The sequence below is a fragment of the Oryx dammah genome, unplaced genomic scaffold, assembly GCF_014754425.2.
Source record: "Oryx dammah isolate SB20612 unplaced genomic scaffold, SCBI_Odam_1.1 HiC_scaffold_26, whole genome shotgun sequence".
NCBI classification, from domain to species: Eukaryota; Metazoa; Chordata; class Mammalia; order Artiodactyla; family Bovidae; genus Oryx; species Oryx dammah.
In genome coordinates, this window is record NW_024070210.1 from 89,785,662 (window position 1) to 89,799,398 (window position 13,737).

The 13,737-nt window shown below is 44.1% G+C and overlaps 1 protein-coding gene across 1 annotated transcript in view; it reads right to left on the reverse strand.

The window, feature by feature from the left end:
- Positions 1 to 7,579, reverse strand: part of THBS4 (thrombospondin 4) — a 53,552-nt gene extending 45,973 nt beyond the window's left edge. Inside the window, exon 1 of the mRNA XM_040225874.1 lies at positions 7,425 to 7,579. Within this exon, the coding sequence (XP_040081808.1) occupies positions 7,425 to 7,512 (88 nt within the window). The 5' untranslated portion in view covers positions 7,513 to 7,579. The remainder of the gene's footprint in view (positions 1 to 7,424) is intronic.
- Between the last annotated feature and the right edge of the window lie 6,158 nt (positions 7,580 to 13,737).

The window sequence follows — 13,737 nt, forward strand, 5'->3', positions numbered from 1 at the left end:
ATTAAGGTATCATGTCCCTCATCAAATTGAAAAAACAATAAATACAACAATACCCAACTGTTGGTGAGAATTCGGGGAACTGGGTACTCATATACCGGTGGGTGAAGATTTACACTAAAATAAACACTTTGAAGCCAGTTTAAAAAACAGTATCAGAGACCCCAAGACACACATGCTCTTTGATTTAGTGACTCTACTAAAGGAATTTATCTTAAGAAAATAATGGATAACACAGTAATGTATTTAGGTAACAAGGAGATTCACCACCAGTATTAATGCTAAAGCTCCTATATAGGAAGGTGTTATGTGAAAATCTAATTGGAAGAGGTGGGGAACCTGGATCTTTGCTGGCATAGCATTTCACCTCGCTTTACCAGAGAGAGTAGGGTTTGACAGAGACTACAGGGGTTCACCCATCCCAAACCATCCTGTGGCACTGCAAATGTTCAATAAATTATTTACAGTTTCACAACACTGGACACAATCAAGTGTCCTATGCTAGAGCCCTGGCTAAATATATTTTATGCTGTGCTTAGTCTCATCCAACTCTTTGTGACCCTATGGACTGTAGCCAGACAGACTCCTCTGTCCATGAGGATTCTCCAGGCTCAAATACTGGAGTGGGTTGTCATGCCCTCCTCCAGGGGATCTTCCCAACCCAGGGATAGAACCCAGGTCTCCCGCAGTTTCTTTATTACAGGCGGATTCTTTACCATCTGAGCCACCAGGGCAGCCCAAGAATACTGGAGTGAGTAGCTTTTATCCCTTTTCCAGGGGATCTCCCCAACCCAGGAATTGAACCGGGGTCTCCTGCATTGCAGGTGGAATCTTTACCAGCTGAGCTATCCAGGAAATTTTGGTCCACCCAAAAAGAGTAATACTATCAAAAAGGGTAATGCAGCTGAATACTAACATATGGAAAGATGCTCATTATGGGGAGAAAGATTATCACAGTTATCCAAGTCTATGCCCTGACCAGCAATGCTGAAGAAGCTGAAATTGAATGGTTCTATGAAGACCTACAAGACCTTCTAGAACTAATACCCCCCAAAGATGTCCTTTACATTATAGGGACTGGAATGCAAAAGTAGTAAGTCAAGAAATACCTGGAATAACAGGCAAATTTGGCTTTGGAGTACAGAATGAAGCAGGACAAAGGTTAATAGAGTTTTGCCAAGAGAACACACTGATTATAGCAAACACCCTCTTCCAACAACACAAGAGAAGACTCTACACATGGACATCACCAGATGGTCAACACTGAAATCAGATTGATCATATTTTTTGCAGCCAAAGATGGAGAAGCTCTATACAGTCAACAAAAACAAGACCAGGAGCTGACTGTGGCTCAGATCATGAACTCCTTATCACCAAATTCAGGCTTAAGTTGAAGAAAGTAGGGAAAACCACTAGACCATTCAGGTATGACCTAAATCAAATCCCTTACAATTATACAGTGGAAGTGAGAAATAGATTCAAGGGATTAGATCTGATAGACAGAGTGCCTGATGAACTATGGTCGGAGGTTCGTGACATTGTACAGGAGACAGGGATCAAGACCATCCCCAAGAAAAAGAAATGCAAAAAGGCAAAATGGTTGTCTGAGAAGGTCTTACAAATAGCTGTGAAAAGAAGAGAAATGAAAGGCAAAGGAGAAAAGGAAAGATATACCCCACCTGAATGCAGAGTTCCAAAGAATAGCAAGGAGAGATAAGAAAGCCTTCCTCAGAGATCAATGCAAATAAATATAGGAAAACAATAGAATGGGGAAAACTAGAGATACCAAGGGAACATTTCATGCAAAGATGGGCTCAATAAAGGACAGAAATGGTATGGACCTGACAGAAGCAGAAGGTATTAAGAAGAGGTGACAAGAATACACAGAACTGTACAAAAAAGATCTTCACGACCCAGATAATCACGACAGTGTGATCGCTCACCTGGAGCCAGACATCCTGGAATGTGAAGTCAAGTGGGCCTTAGGAAGCATTGCTACGAACAAAGCTAGTGGAGGTGATGGAATTCCAGTAGAGCTATTTCAAATCCTGAAAGATGATGCTGTGAAAGTGCTGTACTCAACATGCCAGCAAATTTGGAAAACTCAGCAGTGACCACAGGACTGGAAAAGATCAGTTTTCATTCCAACCCCAAAGAAAGGCAATGCCAAAGAATGCTCAAACTACCGCACAATTGTACTCATCTCACATGCTAGCAAAGTAATGCTCAAAATTCTCCAAGTCAGGCTTCAACACTACATGAACTGTGACCTTCCAGATGTTTTAGCTGGATTTAGAAAAGGCAGAGGAACCAGAGATAAAATTGCCAACATCCGCTGGATCTTTGAAAAAGCAAGAGAGTTCCAGAAAAGCATCTACTTCTGCTTTATTGGCTGTGCCAAAGCCTTTGACTGTGTGGATCACAATAAACTGTGGAAAACTCTGAGAGAGATGAGAATACCAGACCACCTTACCTGCCTCCTGAGAAATCTGTATGCAGATCAAGAAGCAACAGTTAGAACTGTACATGGAACAACAGACTGGTTCAAAATCGGGAAAGGAGTACGTCAAGGCTGTATATTGTCACCCTGCTTATTTAACTTATATGCAGAGTACATCATGAGAAAATGTTGGGCTGGATGAAGCACAGGCTGGAATCAAGACTGCCAGGAGAGATATCAATAACCTCAGATATGCAGATGACACCACCCTTATGGCAGAAAGCGAAGAAGAACTAAAAAGCTTCTTGATGAAAGTGAAAGAGGAGAGCGAAAAAGTTGGCTTAAAATTCAACATTCAGAAAACTAAGATTATGGCATCTGGTCCCATCACTTCATGGCAAATAGATGAGAAAACAATGGAAACAGTGTCATACTTTCTTTTCTTGGGCTCCAAAATCACTGCAGATGGTGACTGCATCCATGAAATTAAAAGATGCTTGCTCCTTGGAAGAAAAGTTATGACCAACGTATACAGATTAAAAAGGAGAGACAGTACTCTGCCAGCAAAGGTCTGTCTAGTCAAAGCTATGGTTTTTCCAGTAGTCATCTATGGATGTGAGAGTTGGACTTTTAAGAAAGCTGAGGTCCAAAGAGTTGGTAAGGCTCTTGAGAGTCCCTTGGATGGCAAGGAGATCAAACCAGTCCATCCTAAAGGAAATCATTCCGGAATATTCATTGGAAGGACTGATGCTGAAGCTGAAACTCCAATACTTTGGCCACCTGATGCGAAGACCTGACTCATCTGAAAAGACCCTGATGCCAGGAAAGATTGAAGGTGGAAGGAGAAGGGGACGACAGAGGGTGACATGGTTGGAGGCATCACTGACTCGATGGACATGAGTTGAGTTAACTGTGGGATTTGGTGATGGACAGGGAGGCCTGGCGTGCTGCAGCCCATGGGGTCACAAAGAGCAACTAAACTGAACTGAACTACAAAAAGAATTGAAAAGCAATATGACAAGATGCTAATATGAATAGTACGTATCTCTCATTTGTATGATTATATTTACATTTTAAACTTCCTTTTCTTTTGTTTATCCAATTTTCTGTTTTTTTTGTTTTGTTTTTTTACAACGAAGTTGTATTGCTTTTGTAAGAAAAAATAGTTATAAAAGAAACAGGTAAAAAGCCTAGTTACTTAGGAATGTCTACTCTTTTTATAAGATGATCTGTCTTCAGATCGGATCTGTATTCTTTCTTTCATGTATACCGAGAACCTTTCACAATAATGAAATTAACACTAGCCATGTTGGAAAGCAGATTATCTATTATGTTCTTTCTTGTGTCCCACGTTCCCCAAACGTGAGGATTGCTGCCCAGGGTACTTCAAGAAGGGGTGGAGAGTTTTTAAATTTACAGAGAACTGGAAACTTTATATTTTCACCAGTAAAAGAGAAGGGAAATAAGACAACATATTTAAAAGTTCCCTTTAGGACAAGACATCTTCAGGGAAGAGACGTGTGTTTCAAGGATGGGAACTGCATGCAGAACTAAGCTCTTGGTATTCTTGCTTTGACCATGATTACTTCATAATTCACCTCAAACTAAATTAATCACATTTCAATCTGTATGGTTCTTCTAATCCACTGGCTTCTCTCTCAAGAGGCAGAGTTGGGATTAGTTAGTAATGAGCTTGGAGAGCATTCTGAAAAGGAAATGAGACACTACAAGTTTCTATTAATGTTATTACACTTCAGTAATAGTGCCAAGATCTAAGCACAAGCTTCTAGTACTGCACAGGTGAAATTACTGCTACCAATGAGCTCAACTACCAAGTCATAAAAATCAAATACTTACTAATAAAAATAGCAAGGCAGCTCAAAGGAAAAAGGAGAGAGCAAATTTTTCAGCTGAGCTGATAATTGTAAGACTAATCAATTCAATAAAGGCATCTATCAGAAACTTGACTTAATCAGATTATCTACAGCAATTAAATTAACCAGATAATGTAGGTATAGCCTGATTTCAAGTCTCCACAAAACAAGCAGCTCTGTCTCAGGAGAAGCAAAATCCATACCTGTACATCATGAAGTTGCGTGTTCAAATGTCAAAAATTCGAGTAACACAAAATATTAGACCCATGAATTCAAACCTGTTAAATAATGTCTGCAATAAGAAAGTTTTTGAACTGTGTTAAAAAGCTTCCTTCTGACACCAAAAGCACAGGCAACAAAGAAAAGTAAACAAGGGAGACTACGTCAAACTAAAAGGCTTCTACACAGCAAAGGAAACCAGTGAAATGAAAAGGCAACCTATGGAGTGGGAGAAAATATCCACACATCACATCTCTGCTGTAAGGGGTTAATATCCAAATCATATAGTGAATTCATACAACTCAACAGAAGAGACATGCAAAACAACCAAGAACTACAACCAAACATGCTTAAAACATGCTGCTGCTGCTGCTGCTAAGCCGCTTCAGTCGTGTCTGACTCTGCGCGACCCCATAGACGGCAGCCCACCAGGCTCCACCATCCCTGGGATTCTCCAGGCAAGAACACTGGAGTGGGTTGCCATTTCCTTCTCCAATGCATCAAAATGAAAAGTGAAAGTGAAGTTGCTCAGTCGTGTCCGACTCTTAGCGACCCCATGGACTGCAGCCTACCAGGTTCCTCTGTCCATGGGATCTTCCAGGCAAGAGTACTGGAGTGGGGTGCCATTGCCTTCTCCATAAAATTGGGCAGAAAATCCAAATAAACTTTTCCCCAAAGAAGACAGACAGCCAGCGTATACATGAACAGATGCTCAACATCACTAGTAACCAGAGAAATGCAAATCAAAACCACAACGACATGTTACCTTACACCTGTTAGAATGGCTATTGTTAAAAAGACAAGAAATAACAAGTGTTGGTGAGAATGTGGGAAAAAGGGAACCCTTGTACATCACTGGTGGGAATGCAAGGTGGTGCAGTCACTATGGAAAACAGTATGAAGGGTTCTCAAAAAATTAAAAATAGAACTACCATATGATCCAGCAATTTCACCCCTGGGTATTTATCCAAAGAAAACGAAACCATTAACTCTAAAAGATACATGGAGTTATTCATCACAGCACTATTTATAACAGCTGATATGAAAACAACCAGTGTCTATCAGTGGATGAATCGATAAAGAAAATGACATATATAAAGGTGTAGACACACATATGATAGAATATTATCCAATCATTAAAAAGGAATGAAATCTTGCCATTTATAACAATATGGATGGACTTCATGGGCATTATGCTAAGTGTAATGGGAAAAAAATTACATATGATCTCATACGCAAAATCTTAAAAGCAAACAAGAAGAATCTCATAGAATACAGAGAACAGACTAATGGTTGCCAGAAGTGGGAGTGGTGGTTATGCGGATGAAATAGATGAAAAAGGCCAAAAGGTACAAACTCCTAGTTATAAAATAAGCTGTGGGGATATAACATAGAGCCTGGTGACTACAGTTAATAGTACTGTATTGCATATTTGAGAGTTGCTAAGAGAGTAGATCTTAAAGTCCTCATCACAAGGGGAAAAAATTGCAGCCATGTGTGGCGACAGATACTAACCAGACTTGTGGTGAAGGTTTTGCAATGTATACAATTATCAAATCGTTATGTTGTACACTTGAAACTAATATAACCTTATATGCCAATTATACACCAATTTTTTAAAAAAAGTTTCCTTTCTTACCTTCCCAGAAGCAAGGTTGCAATGAATAAACTGCAGCATTTTAAACATTTCAACTCAAACTAAAAGCAGTCCAGTACCCCCTGACAATACAATTCTGGTAGCCTGGTCTAGAATCAATGAGTTGTTTGGTGAAATGCAAAGTTTAAACGGGTAATTACCGAAGTGGGAGGGGAAGGGACCAGGATAAGCAATCTTGACTCTGGCTTTCGAGAAAAAGCAATTTTTATTTCAAGTTTTATTTCCTTAGCTCGAAAGAAATTAACCCCAGGCATCAATTTCAAACAGATGAAGGCGATCACTGGCTAGCCAATTAGAGCCCTAAGATCTTTTCTTGGTTAAATAACTTCTTTCTTTCCGTCTTCCCAAAATTCTGTTTAAGCTTAAGTGCTTTCTGCACAACGGTTCTTTTCCCAAAGGAGTTTGAAGACTGATTATCCAAGTGCTTTTCAACTTATTTATCGAATTTTTAACCTCTGTAGAGAAAAGACCCATTTCTTAGCTTTCCTGTTCAATTTACCTCCAGAATCAAGTGAAGTGAAGTGGAGTCGCTCAGTCGTGTCCGACTCTTTGCGACCCCGTGGACTGGAGCCCACCAGGCTCCTCCGTCCATGGGATTCTCCAGGCAAGAATACTGGAGTGGGTTGCCAGCTCCTTCTCCAGGGGGGTCTTCTAGACCCAGGGATCGAACCCAGGTCTCCCGCATTGCAGGTAGACGCTTTAATCTCTGAGCCTCCAGGGCAGAGATCAAGCCAACTCCCAAAGCTCCAGCAGAGCTGGAGCAGAAAAAGGTCAGCGGCAAGGCAACAGAGTAATACTGCACCTTTCTTTGGTATGTGGCCTCAGACTAGGCTAACATCGAAGGATTTAGGATGTCATCGCTGAGAAGAGGGCGGCCCACAGAGCCGCAGGGCACAGAATCCAGATTTCACCGTACTCCAGACAGGACGTGTTCGAGGTCTAGGGCCGCGCTACAAGCTTGGAAGTGAACCCCACCTCTTTGCCCAGATTGAACATAAACTATTGTATAGCGAATTGATCTCACCGCCGGTTAATCGAATCCCCGAAAATTCTAATCTCTAATGACCGCTTCCAAGCACAATACGCTTTGCCTCGGGCCCCAGAGGCGCAGTGAGGTGCCCAGAGGGACCCAGGAGCCAAGGGCGGAGCAGCGCGCGGGGCTGGCCCCTCCGTTTGCCCGAGCGGAGCTGCGGGACGACGGGCTCGGTGGCCCGAAGCCCGGCTCGCACCCACTTACCCTGCGGGGTGGCCTGGGCGCCGGCCCCCAGCCAGGGCTGCAGGGCCAGGTGCAGCAGGAGGAAGGTGGCTCCGCGCGGGGCCAGCATGTTGGCTCTGCGCGCTCCCCGCGGGCGCGCGGGAGTCTCGGCAGCCGGGGCCCCGCCTGGGCGTGCGGGCGGCGCGCGGCCCCCGGTCGGGCTTCCCGCGGGCGGCGCAGGTGAGGCGAGCGCGGCGGCGTCCGGGCGGCCGTCGGGGGCGGCGCTCGGGTCCTGGCGCCGGGGAGCTGGGTGCGCTGGAGGCAGGGCTGGGCGCTTTATGGTCCTGCCGGCCGGGGCGGGGAAGGGCCGAGGCCGGGGCGGCCCCCTTGGCCAGGATCCCCCTTGGCCGGGAAGTGTGGGGGTGGCCGGAGCGGCGGAGGGAAAGGCGTGAGCCTGGGGACTGGGGACGATTGGGGCCCCCCTCCGCCCGACTCGGTTCTGGGGAGGTGGGCGTGGTCGCCGACGCCGGACGGACGAGGAAGTTCGGAGGATGGGAAGAGCGAGGATGGGGCTGGTAAGAAAGTGAGGACACGCAGGACAGAGAGGAGGAGAAGAGAGGGGCAAAGGAAGCAGAAAATGACACCCACTGACCCGCTAGCTTTGGGCACCGTCCGTCCCCCACCTTTTCTTTTCTGAACGGAACATTGTTTGGACAAGCTTTTAACACCCGTCTTGGGCTCTGCGGGAACTTCTGCCTCCCAAGGTGGTCCGGTGAACAATTCGTTTCTTTTAGTTCTTCAAGCTTGTCTTGAATACTTCAGATGATGAATATTTTCCCCATCAGGCTTTGGGATGTGAACAGTGAATGTTTCAAAGTTTTTGAGTTTTTAATGGAAATAAAACACATCTCAAGGAATCCATCCAGACAGAACCATTTATAGGATGGTAGAGTTTTATGGAAATTTATTTTCCAAACACTTGTCTGCCCACTTCTGTTTCACCGTCCCAAAAGATTCCAAGTGACAGTTTAAAGCTATGGGAGTAGGACCTAAAAGAGAGGGAAGGAACATGAGGAATTAGTCTTCCTTCTAGCAAAGCCCCCTAAAAATAATGTGGATTAACTAGAGGAAAAAATATTTCAGAACAATGGTAAACTTTCCCCTCATAAACAATCTTGACTAATGGAGAAAATCCAGCAATGTATTTATATCCCTTTAAGTTTCAAAGAATTCCATTTCAAAGTTTAAGAATAAGCCACAAACTGCCTCAAGCTGGAAGATTAACTCATCATCTTATTCCCAAACTGTGCTAGAACAACCCGTTATGATTCCATTTACAGCTAATGACCTGGAAATTTGTGAGCTATATTCAGAGTTCCTTTGTATTATATATATTCGAGGTCTACCATATTCTGGGTCGGGCTCCATTTAATGCCATGTTACACTAAAGTTTCTGTATGGAGTGGGTCACCATATGTCTACATGTGAGAGAGCACTGAAGAGACAAAGGCACACGTTTCCAGCAGTGTGACTATACACTGTTACTGCTAAGTCGCTTCAGTCGTGTCCAACTCTGTGCAGCCCCATAGACGGCTGCCCACCAGGCTTCCCTGTCCCTGGGATTCTCCAGGCAAGAACACTGGAGTGGGTTGCCATTTCCTTCTCCAATGCATGAAAGTGAAAAGGGAAAGTGAAGCCGCTCAGTCGTCCAACTCTTAGCCGCCCCATGGACTAGAGCCTACCAGGCTCCTCCGCTGTGGGATTTTCCAGGCAAGAGGACTGGAGTGGGGTGCCATTGCCTTCTCACTATACACTAGTGAGATGGATTAGACTTGGGCTTCCCAGGTGGCCCTAGTGGTGAAGAATCCATCTGCCAGTGCAGGGGATGCAAGTTCGATCCCTGGGTCAGGAAGATCCCCTGGAGAAGGAGGTGGCAACCCACTCCAGTATTCTTGCCTGGGAAATCTCATGGACAGAGGAGCCTGGCGGGCTACAGTCCATGGGGTCACAAAGAATCAGACATGACTGAGCATGCATGCAGAGTCTTCAAGTCTCCAGACAGTGTCCTCAGCAGTGGCCTGGGACAGAGGGGGCTCCAGACTCCCAACTTTTACTTTAAGCCCAACAGCTTTGCTTGTATATGTTTTATACAATGGACTTCAGAGTAAGTAGGACTAAGCTGGAAGTTATTTGAAGGCAGATACCATATTTTTCCCTGGTGGCTCAGATGGTTAAGCGTCTGTCTACAATGCAGGAGACCCGGGTTGAATCCCTGGGTCAGGAAGATCCCCTGGAGAAGGAAATGGCAGCCCACTCCAGTACTATTGCCTGGAAAATCCCATGGACAGAGGAGCCTGGTAGGCTACATGTAGTCCATGGGGTCGCAAAGAGTCGGACACGACTAAGCGACTTCACTTCACTTCACCATATTTTTAAATCATCTTTGTTTAGTCCTCTTTCCCAGGCCTCCCCAAATCCAAGCAGATTCCCAGAAAAAATAGCTTGCACAGGTAGGCACATGATAAATTTTGGTTGAAACTGGATGACTACTAAGTGTAATTGAGCAACAAAAGAATCAAATGACTTTCTGCTAGCCTGATAGAACTTACAATTTAGTTTTGTTTTTAAAGATACTGCAATTTTATGAGGCTTTTCTTTGGGGGATCACAGTCAGCTTTTTATTTATGTCATCGAAATCAGGAGGAAATTTAATTTCCATAAAAATCTATTAAATTGGCTGTGAAATATATGGTAAAGGAGGCAAAAGAGTTGATCGGTGTCTTTTCTGTGCCACTTCATTAAACTATCTGTTGTTATACCTACCACACTGAATTTTAATTTATCTTAATAATGTGCTAATTTATTTAATTTCCTCCAACTAACAAACTGTAAACTCTTTAGTAGTATCTCATTTATTTTTCATAGTCCCAATTTCAAGGACAGTTCTGGCACTTGATAGTGAGTAGCTCATCGAACTGACTTTCTTTCTCTTAGTACTGTAAAGTAGGGTAAGAGGTTATGATTTGTTAGTAATCTATTTGTACTGTAGATTGCAAAAGTGGCCTCATTGCTTCACTCTTTTTCTCCATACAGCTTTTGTTTGCCTGCTGTAGCTCTCGGCTTAGATATGTAGCTTTTTTGGTCAATATAAATGTAGCAAAACTCCTACAAACAGAAGTTTAAAACATGCTTGTAACTGGACTATTTCTACTTCTGCCTTTGCCTTGATAGTGTGGCTGCACTAGCTTGTTGGAGGTTGAAACATGGAGCAGAGCTGAGTTACAAGTCATCCTAGACAAAGCCAGCTGAGCTCCACTTACAGCTGACTTACCCAGATGAGTTCGTTCTGGCAAGATCACTGAGGCAGGAGGGGTAGATGATGGTTTGGCTTGGCCATGTTGAGGTTAAGGCACCTTTAAGACATTCAGTATCCATCAGACACTTAGTTTCATGGGTCTGTAACTTAAGGGAAAGGTTGACAGGTATGGGCATCAATTTTTAGGTAGCAATTAAAGCTGTAGATGATTACCTAAGATGAAGAAGCATGTGTAAGATGAGGAAAGAACATTGAGGAACATTAATGTTCAGAACCAGTAGAGAAGGAGAAGCTGGTGAAAAAGACAGGAAGATGTAGAAGGAATTGCGGAAACCCGGTGTCAGGGAGGCATGATGAATAGTATAAATACCTTGGAGAGGTCAAGCAAGATAAGTGTGCTTGGGCTTATCAACATGGAAGTCATTGACAACTCTTGTTGAAAGCATTTGATGGAATAGTGTGGGTGAAAGAAAAACAGTGTTCTGCCATTTGAGGAGTGAGGATGACTGAAAAGGAAGTGGAGAATAAGGGTAATGATAAAAGTAAGATAACTTCCAAGAAGCCTGCCTGTGACACAGAAGGTGGAGATAGAGCAGTAATTATTAGGAGAAATAGGAACACGTTTTGACGTAGATGGGACAGAGCTGCCAGGGAGGGGCTTGTTATTCTTAATCAGGAGGCATTAAGAGTATAACTAGTATCATGTGGTGGTCTATTAAATTTGGCATTTCCTGTTTTCTTATAACAACAGTTTTTCATTTTTTGTGTCACAACAGAAGCTTCGCAGGAATGAAGGCTGTCTGTGTTAACACAGGGGTTCATAACCTCCTATACCATGAAGTCCAGAGAGGGGGAACTGTAGGGGTGGTTCCGTGAATTAACACTGCTATGCCTCTGCATCAGCTCTTGAACTTCCCTCCTGGTTAGTGCAGCTCCATATGTCATGTCTTCCGTGGCATCATCCAAAAGCAGGAAGCAAGGGGAGAGTAAGGCTTCTGTTCCTGTATCTCTCTCAATCTCCACCCTTGCTCTTTCCAGTGAGGAAAGCCCTTCCCTGAAGCACCCACACAGGGTGCTCTTTCTCCTCAAGTCTTATTGTTCAGGAGCGGGCCACAGACACACCTGTCTCTTGTCTGCCAGGAAGGATAGGAAAGGGGCAACTGGCATCTTCAGCCTCCACTGTGGGAGCGGGCTCGACCAGGAGGGATGGTCATCAGGCCAACATGGTCACCACAGGCCCCACTCTATCAGTGCCCCCTGCAAGGCGGGGTACACCTACAAGTGGCAAATGATCCTTATTCTCTTTTGAGGGTCATAGTTCACATTGGTGAAGCTGGAAGAGAAATGATAAACTGGTAAATCAGAACAGGAGGGAGGGGATGGGGAAAATGATGAGCTTAGGGAAAAGAGGATAGGCAGAAAGAGACAAAGGACTTCAGTCTCAATGGGTTTAGCGTGAAGTATACTCAATATATAAAAAGTTCTAGACCAGGGATTGGTGAACTGTGACCCACAGGCCAGATCTGGCTTACCACCTGTTTCTGTAGGGTTGACAAGCTAAGGGGAGTTTTGACATTTTCTAAGGGACTTGGTCACTGACTTAAAAACCTAATGAAAATTTGCTTCCTTTTATGGATCCAGAGAAGTCTGCACTGCAAACACATTTTATTATGCCACTTGAGCATTAAATTTCATGGGTAGATAATATGTATTTCATCACACATGTCAGTTAAAAATGAGATTCTGACTTGCATAATCCTCAGAAAGAGATTGCTTTCTGGGGTTCTGGCAAGTCCCTTCACAAAAGTAATCTTGAGTATGGATGTAATTGCTATTGATGTTGATGATTTTGGCTGCTGTGTTTAAAAACTGACCAGCGGGGAAGGAAAGTAGACATGATAAATCCAATAAAGGACAAGCTTCAGCAGAAAACCCAGAAGTGAACAAAGGTAGCAGAGGACTTGGGGGAAGAAGGAGAGTGAGGGGGCAGCCTGGGGTCTCTCGTTGTGTCTAGAGGTGTTGAGTGCTGGTTCCTTTTAAAGGACCTGTCAAAGAGCCTCATGCTCCATTTGATATCTTCATTTTTCTTATTGTACATCCCCCCCACCCCCCACACACACACTCTCTCTCTCCTGAGAATGGAAGAGCTCCTTTTCCAGTGCCCTCTGGGTGGAACTCGCTGTTACGGTGCATCTCCCTGAAGTCACCTGTGGGAGCAAGGACCTTGGTGTCAGTCCTTTGAGGACTACGGTCCCTCTTATCTTGGTCACAGCAGCAATCTTTCAACACTATCTGCGGATTTGAGAGGGGCTTCCCTGGTGGCTCAGTGGTAAAGAAATGCCTGCCAGTGTAGGAGACACAGGTTCAATTCCTGGGTGGGGAAGGTCCCCTGAAGGAGGAAATGGCAACCCGCTCCAGTATTCTTGCCTGGAGAATCCCATGGATTTTCTGGCAGGCTACAGTCTATGGGGTCTCAAAGAGTCAGACATTGACTGAGCGACTGAGCACAGCACAGCACAGGCAACTCAAATCAAGGCCTGCAGGCTTTCCCCAGCACACTTGAACAGGGGTTTTTCTGTGACATTGCGACTAATTTTTTCATCTTCATTTGCACAACACAACTTACTTGCACATATGTACTTATATGCATATTCATGCATATATATATTCCTATATTATGCATAAGTACACACACACCATTTTTTTCTCTTTTCTGTGGAAGAGTCTTACTAATCCCCATAATAATAATACTAATCAGCTTGATCTCATTTGGATACAGAGCTCTGTCTTATATTTGATCTCATTTAAGCTTCACAACTGGTGGCTCAGGCAGGAAAGAATCTGCCTTCAAGACAGAAGAATCTGCCTTCAAGACAGAAGACCCAGGTTTGATCCCTGGGATGGAAAGCTTCCCTAGAGAAGGGAATGGCCACCCACTCCAGTATTCTTGCCTGACAAATCCTATGGAAAGAGAAGCCTGGCAGGTTACAGTCTGTGGGGCTGCAAAGAGTCAGACGTGACTGAGCAACTTTCAGTCTT